Source organism: Opisthocomus hoazin, chromosome 2, assembly GCF_030867145.1.
Source record: "Opisthocomus hoazin isolate bOpiHoa1 chromosome 2, bOpiHoa1.hap1, whole genome shotgun sequence".
Taxonomy (NCBI): Eukaryota; Metazoa; Chordata; class Aves; order Opisthocomiformes; family Opisthocomidae; genus Opisthocomus; species Opisthocomus hoazin.
The window spans coordinates 71,126,682-71,141,229 of record NC_134415.1 but is presented as its reverse complement, the minus strand read 5'-3'; the positions used below and the strand labels follow the sequence as shown (position 1 = coordinate 71,141,229).

Here is a 14,548-nt window from a genome sequence, read left to right as displayed (position 1 = left end):
TAATTTATAAGCAGAAGATATTTGATAAAAGGAATAATGAAAACCAAGACAAAGTTCCAAATAATAATTACAACAGCTATGTGTTTTCTTAGCCTGTGATGTAGGAAGCTTCTTGCAAGCTAACCCAGGAAATCTAATCCTGTTCTTATTTCTCTGAAAAACTGCAGTGCAAATTATATCTGACTTACTGGACAGGATTATGACTGATGGATAGTGAGAATATCTTACAAACCAACATCTCTAGAGATGTGTTCTGTGGCACCCTGTGCAGATGGTGTAGCAGAACTTTTCTGATGTATTTTCTTTATTCCTTGCTACTTGTGAAGTTTATCGCAAATACTTGTGACAGTGATTAGAATAAGGCAGGAGATAAACTCTTGTTTTGTGTGTGACATCTAATTATTTTCCTTTAAAATAAATGATAGACTATATGAAGGCTTTCCCTATAAAATAGTTTATTGTTGAGTATGTTTTTTTTTTCCCATTCCATGCTCCCCCTGCCTCCAGGCAAGACAAGCAGAAAGAACCAGAAATGGAGAGGGCCAGATGAAAATATCAGAGCTAATCTCCGACAGTATGGTTTAGAGAAATACTACCTTGATGCACTAGTTTCTGATTCTTCAAGACCAATATGGCGAAAAGGGATGCTGTTTGATGCAATCATTACAGATCGTAAGTTTGTTAGTGCTTTTTATTGCCTAAGAACAATGACTAAAAGATTTTTTCTTATGTCTGTGCCCATGTACATGGATTTAATGTCTTGATAAGTACTCAGATCTGCAGTTTCCATATTATGAAACAAGACCATTGAGAGCAGCACTGTGGAAACTGGATCTGTATTAATTTAAAGGATGGTTGTAAATGTGTAACAAAGCTGGAAATAATACTTCCTTCCATGGAGACAATATTACATTCACCAGTAGAAATCAATATGTCTGCAGATCGTCCTTTGAAAATGTCTCATTCAGTAAAGGTGTAACTTTATTGATACATGGAGACTTCTTATCAGAATGGTCCATGCTGGTGTTAGGACTTGATTTGCAACACACTGGAGTCTACCATGCAGCTCTGATGGTCTTCTGGAAACTTACATTAAGTGGTTATTGGAGTGCTTCCAAAAAGAAATTTTAATGCATTTCTGATACACTTAACCACTAGCAGTTTGAAAGGTTACTCCACTCTTTCAGAAACTGGTGTACTTAGCACCATCTGTCATGCATGGGAGGGAGTAGAAGCTAAGTGAATAAATAAAAGACCTTGATACAGAAATTTCTGATCTCTAGTGCTGGCTCTTACGATGGCGCGTTCATATTGATTAGGAATAGGGAGTGTGACTTTTCTTTGTGGGTTGCCTGCGAATTTTTATCTGACCTGTTTGGCAGTAAGACAATGTAGAATATTAATATGACTTAGAACTGAGTTTGCAAATTGTGTCACAACTTCTGCATTTACCAAATGGTGATATTGGTGCTTCCATGATGCTGAAACAAGTCTCACAAAAACAAATGTGTTGAACATGAAATTAGTGTTATGCTATTAGAAATGCACAAAAATGTATGAGAAAAAGCTGTCTCTGGCTCTTCTTACCTGTCTGTGAGAATTACCATTTGTGTAATGTGTTGGCAAGAAATTCCAATATATACAATTTCATTTTGAAGAACGTTAGCAAAGTGCTACAAGGGAGATGTTTGTGTCTGTAAAACAAAAGACAATAGGATTATTTGGATTATTTGTCACAGGTTAAAAATGTAAGGAATATTTTTTTAATGAATGAAACAGAAAAGCATTGTCCTTTGTCGTGTAGCAAACGCCTAGGCTGCTAGAAGCCTCTTACAGCTGAAGGGCTTTCTTTTAAGCAGTTTTAAAGTAACCTTTTGGAGCAAGAAACTTTTAATACATCTTGAAGAAATTACTTCTACTGATTTTTACTTTGTAAAAGCTGTTCTTTTTCTTAACTTTGTATAAGCCACAGTTTGTGCACTGTTGTGTATGTATAATATAATTGTATGTTGTTTGGACAAAGGGTGAGGTTCTCGTCTCTGCATTATGCATTTGCTTTGTACAGCACCATATGGGATCAGAGAAGCTACTCGCAGAATGGGTTCACAAAAGGAGATGGTTAAGTCCGCTGAAAGAAGGTAGTTAAGCTGTCTTGTCTGTTGTAGAATGTATATGACTTGATGGAAACCCAGTCACAGTTTTAGAATCTTTATTATTTCTTGGCTGGCTATCAGCAGTTTAAAAAATGATAGTAATAATATTAAAGAAGAAAAGCCCTTTTTGTCCTGTTTGCAAAACTAGTATGTCATTTCCTGAAATCCTCTTGGTTTTGTTCTCCTTGCTTATCATTTACATGTGTTCAGATTTCAAATCCTATTTCTCGTCTCTGTGAGCTACCGTTACATCATGTTTCCTATTCTCAGAAAGTTCTCTTCAGTCCCTGCAAGCTGCAAAATCAGTCTAAAATGGAATACCACTATTTTGCCTGAACCTTCTCTCTTAGATTTCCTCTCCTCCTTTCTCTTTAGAGATAACACATGGCTTCTCCACTGCCTGGCCTTCCTTACCTTCGAGCTTTTACTCTAAATTGCTGTGCAAAATAGGTATTCCCAACATGCTTGTGATTCTTTGACTTCCACAAGTAGTAGAGAAGATAGTCTAAAGAACCAGTAGGGGAATCTGAGAAGTCATATATTCCTCGCAGGAGAAGTTGTACTCCTAGATTGTCCTACATAGTTTTGCAAATCTCACATAGTGCTATTTTGTGGTTTGGGGTGTTTTTGTTTACTGTTTTTTTAAAATTAAAAATGAAGGCTTTACCGGTCCTTTTATGTTTACACTTGTAATTTTTTTGTTTAGCACAGAAAATCACATCTTCGTTTCATCCAATTATCATCTGAGTGACATCTTTTTTGACCTATTGAAGTTTGCAGCAGAATATCTGGTGATGGGAGGAAGATTAGTTTACTGGCTGCCGATATACAGGCCTGAGTATGTATTCTTGATTTCTGGTATGTAGTATGTCAGAATGGATGCTATATTCTCACCGTGCTTTCTTTTGGGGCATAGTACAGCTGGAAATCCCATAGTACTAGCACTTTAGAGTAATGCTCTGGCTTCTTATTTTAAAACTTCATATGAGGGAAAGCAGATTCTGAAATAAGGTTTTTGGATGGAGATAATGTCTGTATATTACCAAAAAGAAAAAAGCCTTCACATATCCTTGCAAATGCGTGTCCAGTGAGTTGAGGCTTACGCTTAGAAAATTAGACTTTCAGGGTGCAGATAGATTTCTAAGATAGTAGTAGCAAGGCTCTTATTAATATTTGTTTCTGCTAGAGTAGTTGACAGAGGTGCATGACAAGGTCCTGTAAGAGAACATTCTTGGCTCTTTGGAGTTTGGCACTACTCATTTAGCTTTCTTCTGAGACATGAAAAGCCAAGTGACCGAGAGATGGCAGTGAGAGGCAGAAAGCGTTAAGGGAGCAGCCCTGTTAAGGACAAGAGAGGCCAGCAGAGACTGCTGGATGCTGTCTGCTCAATAGTGCAGCCTGAGATTAGAACTGGGTTTAAAAGGAGAGACATCTGTTTGCATGTACTTCAGCATCTCTTAGATAAGATTTTGAGGGAGGTTGTTTTGGTTGTGGGGTTTTTTGTTTTTTTTGTTCAAAACTGTTTCATAGTAAAGTGGGGAGTTGATGTACAGTAGCTGTTTCTAAGTATCTTCCAGATGTAGATCTATCCTGAAGGTAGCTTCGGCAATGTTGTATGTTTCTATGTACAGTCAAACTATACTGGTGTATAAAGTGGATATTGTCCCTGGTTTCACCACGGAAATGGCTTGTGACAGTCCTATATGTAATTATCACATGCTGGTTTGAAAATTTGGAAATCAAAAGGAGCCATTTCTGTAACATGCTTCCATAACAGAAGAGTGCACTTAGTAGCTTGCATTGTTTTAGTGACAGAATTGGTATCTTAGGCTTTTTTTTCTTGTAAGACTATTCACAAACAAAACATTGAATGACATTAACTGTATTATACCTAACTGTTCAAAATGCCTGTCTATACATGCTTAACCTTGACAGACCTTGAGTGGTTGCGAATTCTTAGATTTGCATGTCAATACATTCTGTTTGGAATTACTGAGTTTATTTTGTTTATCAAGATACCGGAGTTTTTTGTCTGCTCATTGGACATTGGTAAGAGCAGGCTTCCTCCGTACAGCAATGTTAGATTACTACGAACTGCACATTCTGGTTCTGCTTTAGTTGCTGTTTTGGGAAGGTCAGCTCTCTCACGCGCTACTCGTGTTGCCTCTTAAAAAGTAAATTCGTACATACGACTATGAACTGACTTTGTTGAGGGTTGAAGTACTGAATTCACTATATTAGCACAGAATATTAGTGTAGTCACTTTATTTTCGGCTGTAATGATGAACACAGGAACAAGCATTAAAGCAAGTATGTGGGGGGAAGATAAGATACTGTCTATTAATATGTTGTGCTATGAAATATCCCTTGGCAACACCTGCCATCAGGTTCATGTGTTATTCGAGATTCTTCTGTATTATCTTAAATTAAAACCAAAACTGGATTAAAATGGATGTCTGTTAAACCTGCTGCTACTATATTTCTTATTTGATGATGTTCTGAGTTTTGCCTGAAAGAATGTAGAAATGTATGCATTAATGCTAACAGACAAGGCTTTTTAACGAAGTGATAATGATCTCTCCCTCTGCAAGATAGCATCTCACTCCAAAGTTTACTCTTTCAATCTGACATTGAAATCATTGTGGAGTCTGAATTCTTTTAATTCCTTTGCAGTCAGCTTTTCGTATGGTTATGAAGGGACACTTTTAAGATGTTGTGGCAGAGTGCCTACCTTTGTAAGAAGAGGCAGTTTGGTGGTACTAGATGCATCAAAAGTCTTGTGTAATAGAAAAAAATGAGAATTAATTTGATTCTCCTTTGTAAAAAGCATGTTCTGACTTCAGCTAGCAGAATTGGTGACTTGATTTCACGCACAAGAAGTGATTGAAAGGGTGTTTTGCGATCTGGAAGTTTTGGAACAATGCAAAGAGGCAGTACTGTTTGGGTTTTTTCCTATTTGCAAGTCTGTGTTTGATATTGTCTTACTTGTTTAACATCTCACTATTGTCTTGAAGAAATGTCAAGGTTTCCATCAGCACCTAGAGGGATCCTGTTTTGAGTTGTGTTGGATTTAACTTCTCTTTCTCTCAGAACAATACATTTACTTTGTGAAGTGCATTCAGAAAATGCACTTCTTTCCAGGAAAAATACAAAGCTCCTCCTGTGCATTTTTTAAGTTCATGTGATAGGTGTGAAAGTTGTTTAGTTCTGCTTTTTAATGTCTAACTTCTGTTGACCCCCAAGCACTGGGGAATCATGAGAGTGAGCATTTTATATGGAATCATAGTCACTCACAAGACCATATACCATTTTCTATATTATGTTGTAGTAACTGTTACTGGAAAGCTTAATGAAAAAACTAAATAGCTGATCTATACTTCAGTATATAGGAGGGATGTCTGATCTCATATTTATTGTATTAGCTAGGTCAGTACTTCTTGCTTCTCTGGTCCCATGCAAAGCTCTTAAATCTTTAAATTCCGCTTTCAGCGTTCAGAGAAATAGAAGTATCAAAAGCCATCTCTTATTCCTGCAATTTTATGTATGTTGACTGTGGAGTATTTTTTTAAAATCACAGCTCCTGGTTGGATAAGTTATTACTCCTGGTTGGCTGAGGTATTTTCTACTTGAAATGACACAGGCAGGCCTGTGTGCATATATTAATAGCATGTAAATACGTGTAGAAAATGTGTGGGAGGGATCTCTTTACTGTGAGGTTTTAATTTATTCTACACGTATTATGTCATGAGATGACTGGAATAAATGATATAAAAACTCTGGAGCACCAATACCTGAATTTCTTTAATCAGATTAAAATGCATAGCAACTTTCTAGCATAAGCCATTTTGTGAAGAGTCAGTATGAATTTTGTTCCAGATGCCAGTGTTCCAGTTCATGAGCTTACAGCTCTATGAATGTTTATTTCTTCCAGATATACAGAAGACATCATTCCCTGCCACCCGTGCCTGAAACTTATTAGCAACTGTGAGCAGATGCTTTCCAGCCACACATCAAGGCGCCTGATAACCATGGAAAAAATGAAAGAATTCAAGGTAAGCTTGAATAAGTAAAATAGTAGCTAATGCATTAATGAAATATTTGTGCTATTCAGCATTTGATCCTTGTTTCTGTCACACTCGAGTTTTTTATGATGAGAGTTAGAGCTTTTGTAAAATGGCCACACATTTCTTTAAAATAAATTGGATAGTGATTTAAGGGACTGTTCTGGTTTTTGTCTTTTCCTATTTCTCCTCAGTTTTTGACAAACTTTTCATCTCGAGCAAGCCGCTTAATAGTGTGAAAAAGATCTTTGGACTTATGGTTACTGTGAAAGTTGCATGTGCTTTTCTTGGAAAACTGAACTCTGTGAATCCTATCTGCAGAGATGTCTAGATAACTAAATTCCCATTGATTCTAAAGTGTAATTTGCTGCCCGAGTAAATACTGAATGCCTTTGTGGGTCTGACCATATAGGTAAACCATGTTCAGTTCTGTTACTTCATTTTTAGAGTGATACTTTTTTAACTGTTGGAAATAATATGTAGCTGTGACATAAGTAGAGTGAAGCACATTGTGGGGTGTTTTTTTTTTGTTTTGGGAAACGCTGAGTGCTTCTCTTGAGACACTGAGACCAGGGAATAATGCATTCACATCTCCTTTCCATTCTTGCTCCTTCTCTCACCTAATACTGTTAAAAGAGATGCTAAACAAAGATGAAGCAAATTCTTAATGAAAATGCATGCAAACGGCGAGCAAGTGTTTTTAGCACATTCCTTGTCAGTTGGAAAAGCTGTTTGAAATGACAGGAGATAGAGCCAAACTGCTGTGTCTGCATGGTGCTTGCACTAATAACGCAGCAGGGTTTCAGTATTGCATTCATAATGCTAATGAAGACTGAGATTCTCAAGCAACACAACACCTGAATTTTTTTGAAGCACTGTATGTGGAGTTCAGAGCCAGAGCTGCCAGCTTCACCAGTAGTGAACCAAGACAGTAAATTCTGAAAGTTTTTGACATGTGTGTCTCAGGGTGTTCGTGGAGGTGTTCTGCAGGAGTTTTGTTATTGCCAGTGCTGTAGGATAACATGTTCTAATTTAAAAAAAATATATCCACCCCTCTGCGAGAGACTTTCATCATTCATTACTCTTACTGTGTGCATCACCTGTTCTCCAGTACATGCTTTGACAGGTTCACATCTGGAAACGCTTAGCTCTGAGCACCCGAGTCTAGCTGACAGGCTTACTGCTTAAATAAAACTGTGCAGGTGCTTATACTCAGGACTCTAGATATCTTTTAGATGATTTAAAGATACCAGAACCCATGTACTGTTTCTGATGATGCAAAACTTGTCCAAATAATAAAATACAGATTGACTCCTTAGGTAGTGGCTGTTTGGTTTAGGGTCTTGTTGTCTGGAACAAGAATCTAACAAAGATTTCCCCACCCCAGTGTCCGTTACCTGGGACATGTTTTTTCCTGTCTTAATATCTTGAACAACCTTTGAACTGCATACTTCTGACTCACCAGATGCAGTCATAAAATTCAATAGTTGGAGCTTTAGCCGTTGTTGTTCTTCCCAAATAAAAGTGTGAATTTTTATGAATATACAAACATTTATGTTTCCAGATAGTTCCTGTCTGCTTTACTGAACTGGTTTGTAACAGGCAGATTTCACAGCAAATTCGATTTCACTCTTAACACTCGCAGCTCTTAACTGGTGATGAATTCAATCAGTTACTGAATTGAAATAGGTGGTGTCGTTTGATTGTGCTTGTAATATAAAGGAAACCAAAGTGAATGTAAAAAGTGAATATGTCTAGTTGAAGTATAGATCTATCATAATTAATCATAAGCGTGAAGATCATAAATTCTGGATTAAAAACATCACAAAAGTTGGTACATAACTTAGTCTTGTGAGCAGCCAGTCTGTTCTATTTAGGTTTACGATGAAATCGTGCCAAGTGGAGAAGATTTCTAACTAAACACAGCATTGATATGAATAGACTTTTTCAGCATGTGCACAATATGAGCAGAAGAGTTGTTTGTTTTTTAATAATTAAGGCTTTTTTTGGACAGCCACGGTGATCATGAGTTCCTCTCCAATCTGAAATTGTAGTGATAATAATAAGAGTGAATGAAGGCAGTTGTTGTAGAGGGCAGCTAGCAGTAGCCAGCTAGCGACTTCTAGTCTTCTAAAGCTCTGAAGGAGAAGAATTAGAGAACAGGAGCGTGGAACAGGAGAGGAACAAACCAGAGGTGATATGAGGTGAGAGTTTACTAGCCTGATGCATTACTTTTTTCTGTGGACATCAGTGTCCATTCTTCTGATATTAAACGGATATGGATCTCCCCAGTATCTCTCTAAACCTGAAATAAAACTTTCTAATTGTTAGAGTGGGCAGAACTGTGTATGAGTCTGCCCTCACTGAGCTGTGAAGGGAAGTTTTGTTTAAGCATTGAAAACACAAGTACAGCTCTCCAAAGACTGTAGGCATTCATATGGAAGAACTGAAATACAGTGGTAGTGGAAGAATGAGAAGCTGTTGGCCGAGTAGATTCGTGTTGACTGTGATCTAATAGGAGCCCAGTCTTCTGCTTCAAGTCAGAGGAGTTTTGAACCAATTCTTCCAGCCCGAATCAAGTGGACATGTACCTTCCATTGTGGGAAAAGCCCTAAAAAATAGAGCTATGTAAGACTGAAAGGTCTCAGTCTGTGCCATCTATATCTGAATCATCATCGTTATTTTTTTATTTAAATGTCAAATAACTGGAAAGTGATTAATCAGTAGGAAAACGGGAGTATAAAAACTTCCAGCATTATTACCACAAGAGTTCTTGGGAATCTATACCTGATGATCAACCAACTATTTTCAGAAGGGGTGGACTTACTAACAGTGTTTAACTGTAGGGTTGTTTGTATTCCCTTTCTTTACAACAGTATGTCTCACATTCTGTTTTCTGAGGCTTGTTGATTTCCCCATGATGAATTATTTCGGCTGTTGACGAACTACTTGTTTTCATTCATCTGCTGGCTGTCTTACAGAAATATATGATATCTGTTTCACTGGTAAATGCTACCTAATTCTGAAGTTTCTAAGCAGGACTTCTTAAAAAAATATTGGAGTAGAGATCTGTAATTGCCAAGGGCTAAGAGAGACACCTAGAAATTAAGTAGCAAAATGAAACAGAAAACTTCACTGGAGGACAAACTGTGGGCGTATGACTGCCCATGAAAGGACTCTGGAGCGTCGGACACACAAATCCACTGCGCTGGATGGGTCCAGCATTTCAACATCACATGGTCACTCCAGAGTCGTTACTGGTGTAGAATTTTTCCTACTGAATTTAGCAGTGCCTGTTCCTCAATATGACCCTGTTGCCCCTAGCTTGGAAATTGCTCGGTGTTGTTTATAGCTGTGTAACGTTAGTACAAGTGGTTTCTATAGCTACTGTCCGGCTCCAGATGTAGAGTGGTAGGAAGCTGTGATAAGGCTAGGAATATTTTTTTTAAACAGAAACCGAATGTGGGTAATTACCTTGAGGCTGAACTGAGGCATGCTAGATTGATAAAAACCTTTAGAATTTGACTTAATATTTGCCAAGATTTAAAGGAAAAGAAATCTTTCTTGTTACCGTTAAGCTTCCTGCTCTTTCTTCTACTTTTTTTCATTATTTATTGGAGCTCTGTAACACTTTTTTTAGTCTTGTCTTTAGAACAAGTAAGTGTTGAACTGAAAACTCAAATTAGCTGAAAACAATTTAGTAGCTTGCACTTTGACAAGAGTTTTGTTGGTTTTCAGTTGTCACGGAAGTCATCATAAAACATTTCAGAGCAAAAGTTTTATGTGATAACTGTTGTTTGTAATTATTCTTCTGTTTTGAGAACTTAATTATTCAAAGTGAGAACCAAGGATGATGATAAAGAATGACCAGGAATTAATGAACATCTGCAGTTGTGTCTTTTACAAATAAAGGAAGAAGTCTTTGTCTTCTTGGTAGTGCTGGCAGACAGGGGAAAGAGTTGACTTAGTGCCAAGTAGGCTGATAGTTGCTGAGCAGTCTTGGAAATGATTTCTTGGGCAGTCTTGCTGTTTTGTGTTGAATAAGCAATTACAAACTTTATGCCTTGAAAACTATGTACAGTTGTTTCAAAGGAAATCAGGAAAAAGCTTCTCACCTCTTGATGCAGCAGTGTATCACAAGCAGTACTCCTTACTCTTCCAGTGTGTCATGTTAAGAGGAGGAAAGAGACTGTCTCCCTTAAAACACTGTTGTTCAACACCATTCCCTGAATTTACACTTTTTTTTTTTTTTTTTAAAAAAAAAAAAGGCAAGACAAAGGAAAAAACATCCATGTTAACTGCACTGGACAGTTAATGCACTTGAGGGAGAGTTGACACTCCCCCTGACACCCTCCATAAGAGATCTTCTCTTACTGCAGAACATTCTTGCCAAATATTTAGAGTGCATATTCAACCAATTTATGCTACTCAAGATAGAGCTTAACTAAGGGTGTCTGACTGGCTTCTTTACTGAAATGAGCTGGTGTCTGATGCTCTGGCAAATTCTAGTGCAAAAAAGCCACAACAAATTGTTTCATGAAGATGATTTTTGACAAGTTCTTATTTCTGTAGAGTTAAGTGCAGCCTATCTCTTGTGTTCATATTGTACCCATTCAGCTCCCTGTGTAGGTACAAAATACCCTAAGTGAGAATTTGTTCAGAAGTCATTAGTCTGAAATCCAAGAATTCCTTTTACTTTGATCAGTTCCCATGTTGTTGCCCGTAAAAGTGTTTGACTAGTAAAGGTCAGCAGTGAGTGGTATCTCCAGGTTGTTCAGGGTTTCTTATTTTCTTTGCCCTTTTTTGAGAAGCAATTCCCAATTTGTTCTTTTTCTGTAAAGCAGTTACCATCAGTATTGGGCAGTCATGTCTGTACAGGGGAGAGGTAGACAATGGAAGCACCTAAGCTGGAGTTACTGTGATGTGGGCCAGAAGCTTCCTGTGTAAGCTCTCCCAAGAAGTCCATGCCTGACTGCAGATCTCCTCTCATCTAGCTGGCAATGATTTGCATAGCTTTTGCTCAAGGCTGGATTTACAAGATAGATTCTGCTGTGGAGTGATGCAGCAAGCCTGTTTCTGTTTGATGAATGCAGATGCTCCTCCTACAGCTGTGTTAACTTCAATTTTGTTCTCTTCCATACTATATCCTCTCTTTGCCCTAACCAGCTTGGGGGTAGAGGGTGGTTATTCCTTTCTTCCTTCCTCCCTTCATCCTCAATCAGCATTTTGTTACTTAAGGAATCAATATGAATGGTGTACAGATGTGTGACCTCTTAGAGTTTTTATGGATTAACTTTTATGTTAAAATACTGTTGACCCATATATCATTATCTTTCAGGGTCAGATATCCATATCTCAAAACAAGCAGATTATGTAGAATTATCGTTAAAACACATCCCAAAGGTATAAAAATAGATTACAAGTTTAGGTCAAAGGAGGATTACTGACCTGCAAATTCAGGGGAGGAATAAGTGTTTTTTTCCTCAGAGTGATCCTGTATAGGATACCTGGAGAAGTGGGTAAAGGCTGGCTGTGAGGAGCATGTCTTAAATCTTCCTTGTTTCCTGTCTGCCAGCAGTAATTTTTCCATGAATGTGTTAAAAGCCTGTTGATTATCAGCCCGAGAATGGTCTTAGAGACAGCAGCCTCTCACAGGTGACCAAAAGACAAGAGCACTGCATCTGCAGTGGGTTTACTGAGATCATTTTCCTCTGCTATTTTCCAGCATTGCAGTATTTAAATAGAACTAATTTGCTGCTACTGGTGTACATGCTTTATGTATTAGATATCCACTTAACATGTAGCAAGTTAATTTAAGCCTGTGGCATGCTACTGGTAGGTGCTAGGGTAGCAGGTGAGAACAACTTCATCAGAATATCTCATTGTGCCCAGGAGAGGGCACTTGTACGTGCACACCAGCATCTCTCTGTGTACAAACCGCTGTTGTGTCACTCCTTTAGAAGGTGTATTTGGATATCCAAAGCAAGAAGAGGTGCTGATCTTGCTAGGTGAAATCCTGGACAGGCTACAATATAGCTGAAGGGGGAGACTGTCCACTACGATTTGGTTCATCCTTGCATTGTAAAACTTTCGTAATGTGTGAAAATACTGACTTAAATCTGCTTCGTTGTTCCTACCACTTATGCTAAAGCATTCAACAGTAAACTCATGTTCAAATATGAACAAATAACCCTGAACTGAAACCTAAGTAATGAACCATTCTGCATGTTGCTGCATTGCTGAAAAAAATTACAGTAATGAGGATGCATTGAGAAGAAACATTTAGTGGAATAGAGGTTTAGTTCTGTCGTATGCTTGTTTTAATTTTGTGTTTGCACAGTTCAGTTGTTCTGTGTGAAGCCGTTTGTCTTGGTTCCCTGTTGCTATTGAGTGTAATAAACTGACATCAACCGTAAGTGTTAAACGGTTTTTAAAAGTTGCCATCAGTTTTCTTTAGCGCTTAGATTAAAGTTTGATATATTGTTAACGTAGAATATTGATAACATTAGTTGACAAGTATCTTAGTTGTATAAAGCCACAATACACAAAGGACTAAACCTTTGTATATATACTGGGCCAGTTTTCTAAACTGTGTTCCTGGCTGATGTCAAGTAGGTATAATGTGTAGGGATTTACTGTGTCAGCTTTAACTTTCAGAAGGGCGTGAATACTGCACAAGAAAAAATCCTCTGATAGCACTTCAGTATCTGTAGGAACTCATTTTAGCTATTTGTGTTCCTGTTGTGTTTGTTTCTGCCTTCCACAAACCTCTGAGGGGTGGAATTGTCCAGATGGGATTTTTTCCGGGAACTAATCTTTGTATTTTTGTGTATAACAGCCTGTGTGGTACAGTACCTGTGCTCACATTCTTTCATTCAAGGGCTGGATTCTGGTGATTTTAGCTGAGATATTTCCAGTGATGCAGCACTGTTAAAACTTCAAATGTCTGGTACTGGCAACTTGCATCATGTTGCTGTACAGAGTACAATAATGAAAATTTGAATGAGTACATTAAGAAAGAAAACCACCACCCAACAGGAAACCCTTGTCTGCTTACAGCTGCTATTTGATCAATGTCATGAGAATCTGTTGCATGTGGATTTTCCTTTCTGTTAAATGTTAAGACTTTGCAGTAGGATGTATATGTTCTTGTTAATCCTAATGGAAACCTTAGCAGTCTATTTTTGGAATTCTTTAATCATTCTAATGACTTAAACATTTGCCATTGAATTGTAACAAACAAACAAACAAACAAACTTTACTCTTGCTTGCAATTGTCTGAAAAAGTCTGGAGAAAAACCAATGGCAATACGTGGTGAATGTACTACCATAAAACTTAATGCTTGCATTTTGATACCATGCAGGATCAAGATCAGAATTCTCACTTGTTGGATGGCCAATATATGCCATACAGGGGACACAACTCATTCCGTGAGAAGTATTTCAGTGGTGTGACAAAGAGGATTGCCAAGGAAGAAAAAGACAATCAGAAGTAAAGTATAATATAAACAGATTAAAAAATGAGGAAAGAATGAAGATCGTGTTTCTTTGTAAGGACATCTGGATATGAACATTAATTTGGATGCTTCAGAAAAATAAATACTGCTTTTAATTTTAAAACAAGATGAAACCCACAACACAGGTTGAGAGCAGTTCTTTTTAATTAGCTTTGTTTATAGCAGATTTTATTGTACAAGTTTTCTGAGTCTTATTTAATTTATATTTGTACTTTTAAGTACTAATGATGATTGACTAAAACCATTATTATTGTTCTTTCACCATAAATGTTTACAAAAAAGTAGTAGTATTATTTGGCTTCTTAAACTGTGAACATCTGGCTGTTTTAGAAACACGTGGTGGTGATCAAGGACTGCTTATTAAGAAGATCGTTTTCATTCGTTTTGTTTTTTTGTAAATGGTATACAATAAACCAGAAAAGATTGTTGTGAGGTTTTTTTAATTGTTGCATGCAGTAACTGCTCGATGAATTCCAATGGCTCTGGCTGATGCCAGCAGTGTTTAAAACAAACAAAAAACACAAAGAAACAAATGCACACACGCGCACACCCCCAACCCCCCAAAAGCCTCGGTGACCTGACAAACTCTGGAGAGCCTGTTAAACCCTGTGAAGCCTGTCCACATCTGAAGCTCATCTGTACCTTGGAGTTGCTTTTGCATTCCTAAACCTTGACTCTTGGTCAAGCCAACTGTCTGCAATTTTTGGTTCAGAAACTGATAGTTAAAGCAGCAACAACAACAGCATAAATCAGTAATGGTTCCCTAATGGTATTAAGCCTAATCAGATCTTTGAAATTGAAGCTGTATTTGTTAAAG

At 37.6% G+C, this 14,548-nt stretch overlaps 1 protein-coding gene across 2 annotated transcripts in view; it reads left to right on the top strand.

Annotated features, from left to right (window-relative positions):
* Positions 1-14,163, top strand: part of TRMT11 (tRNA methyltransferase 11) — a 28,302-nt gene extending 14,139 nt beyond the window's left edge. The window contains exons 9-13 of one of the 2 annotated variants that reach the window (XM_075414103.1): positions 508-672; positions 2,066-2,138; positions 2,860-2,991; positions 6,085-6,205; positions 13,579-14,163. In XM_075414103.1, the coding sequence (XP_075270218.1) occupies positions 508-672; positions 2,066-2,138; positions 2,860-2,991; positions 6,085-6,205; positions 13,579-13,710 (623 nt within the window). In that variant the 3' untranslated portion in view covers positions 13,711-14,163. Of the gene's footprint in view, positions 1-507; positions 673-2,065; positions 2,139-2,859; positions 3,012-6,084; positions 6,206-13,578 lie in introns of those variants that run through there. The other variant, XM_075414104.1, reaches the window with a different exon arrangement.
* Positions 14,164-14,548: the final 385 nt, after the last annotated feature.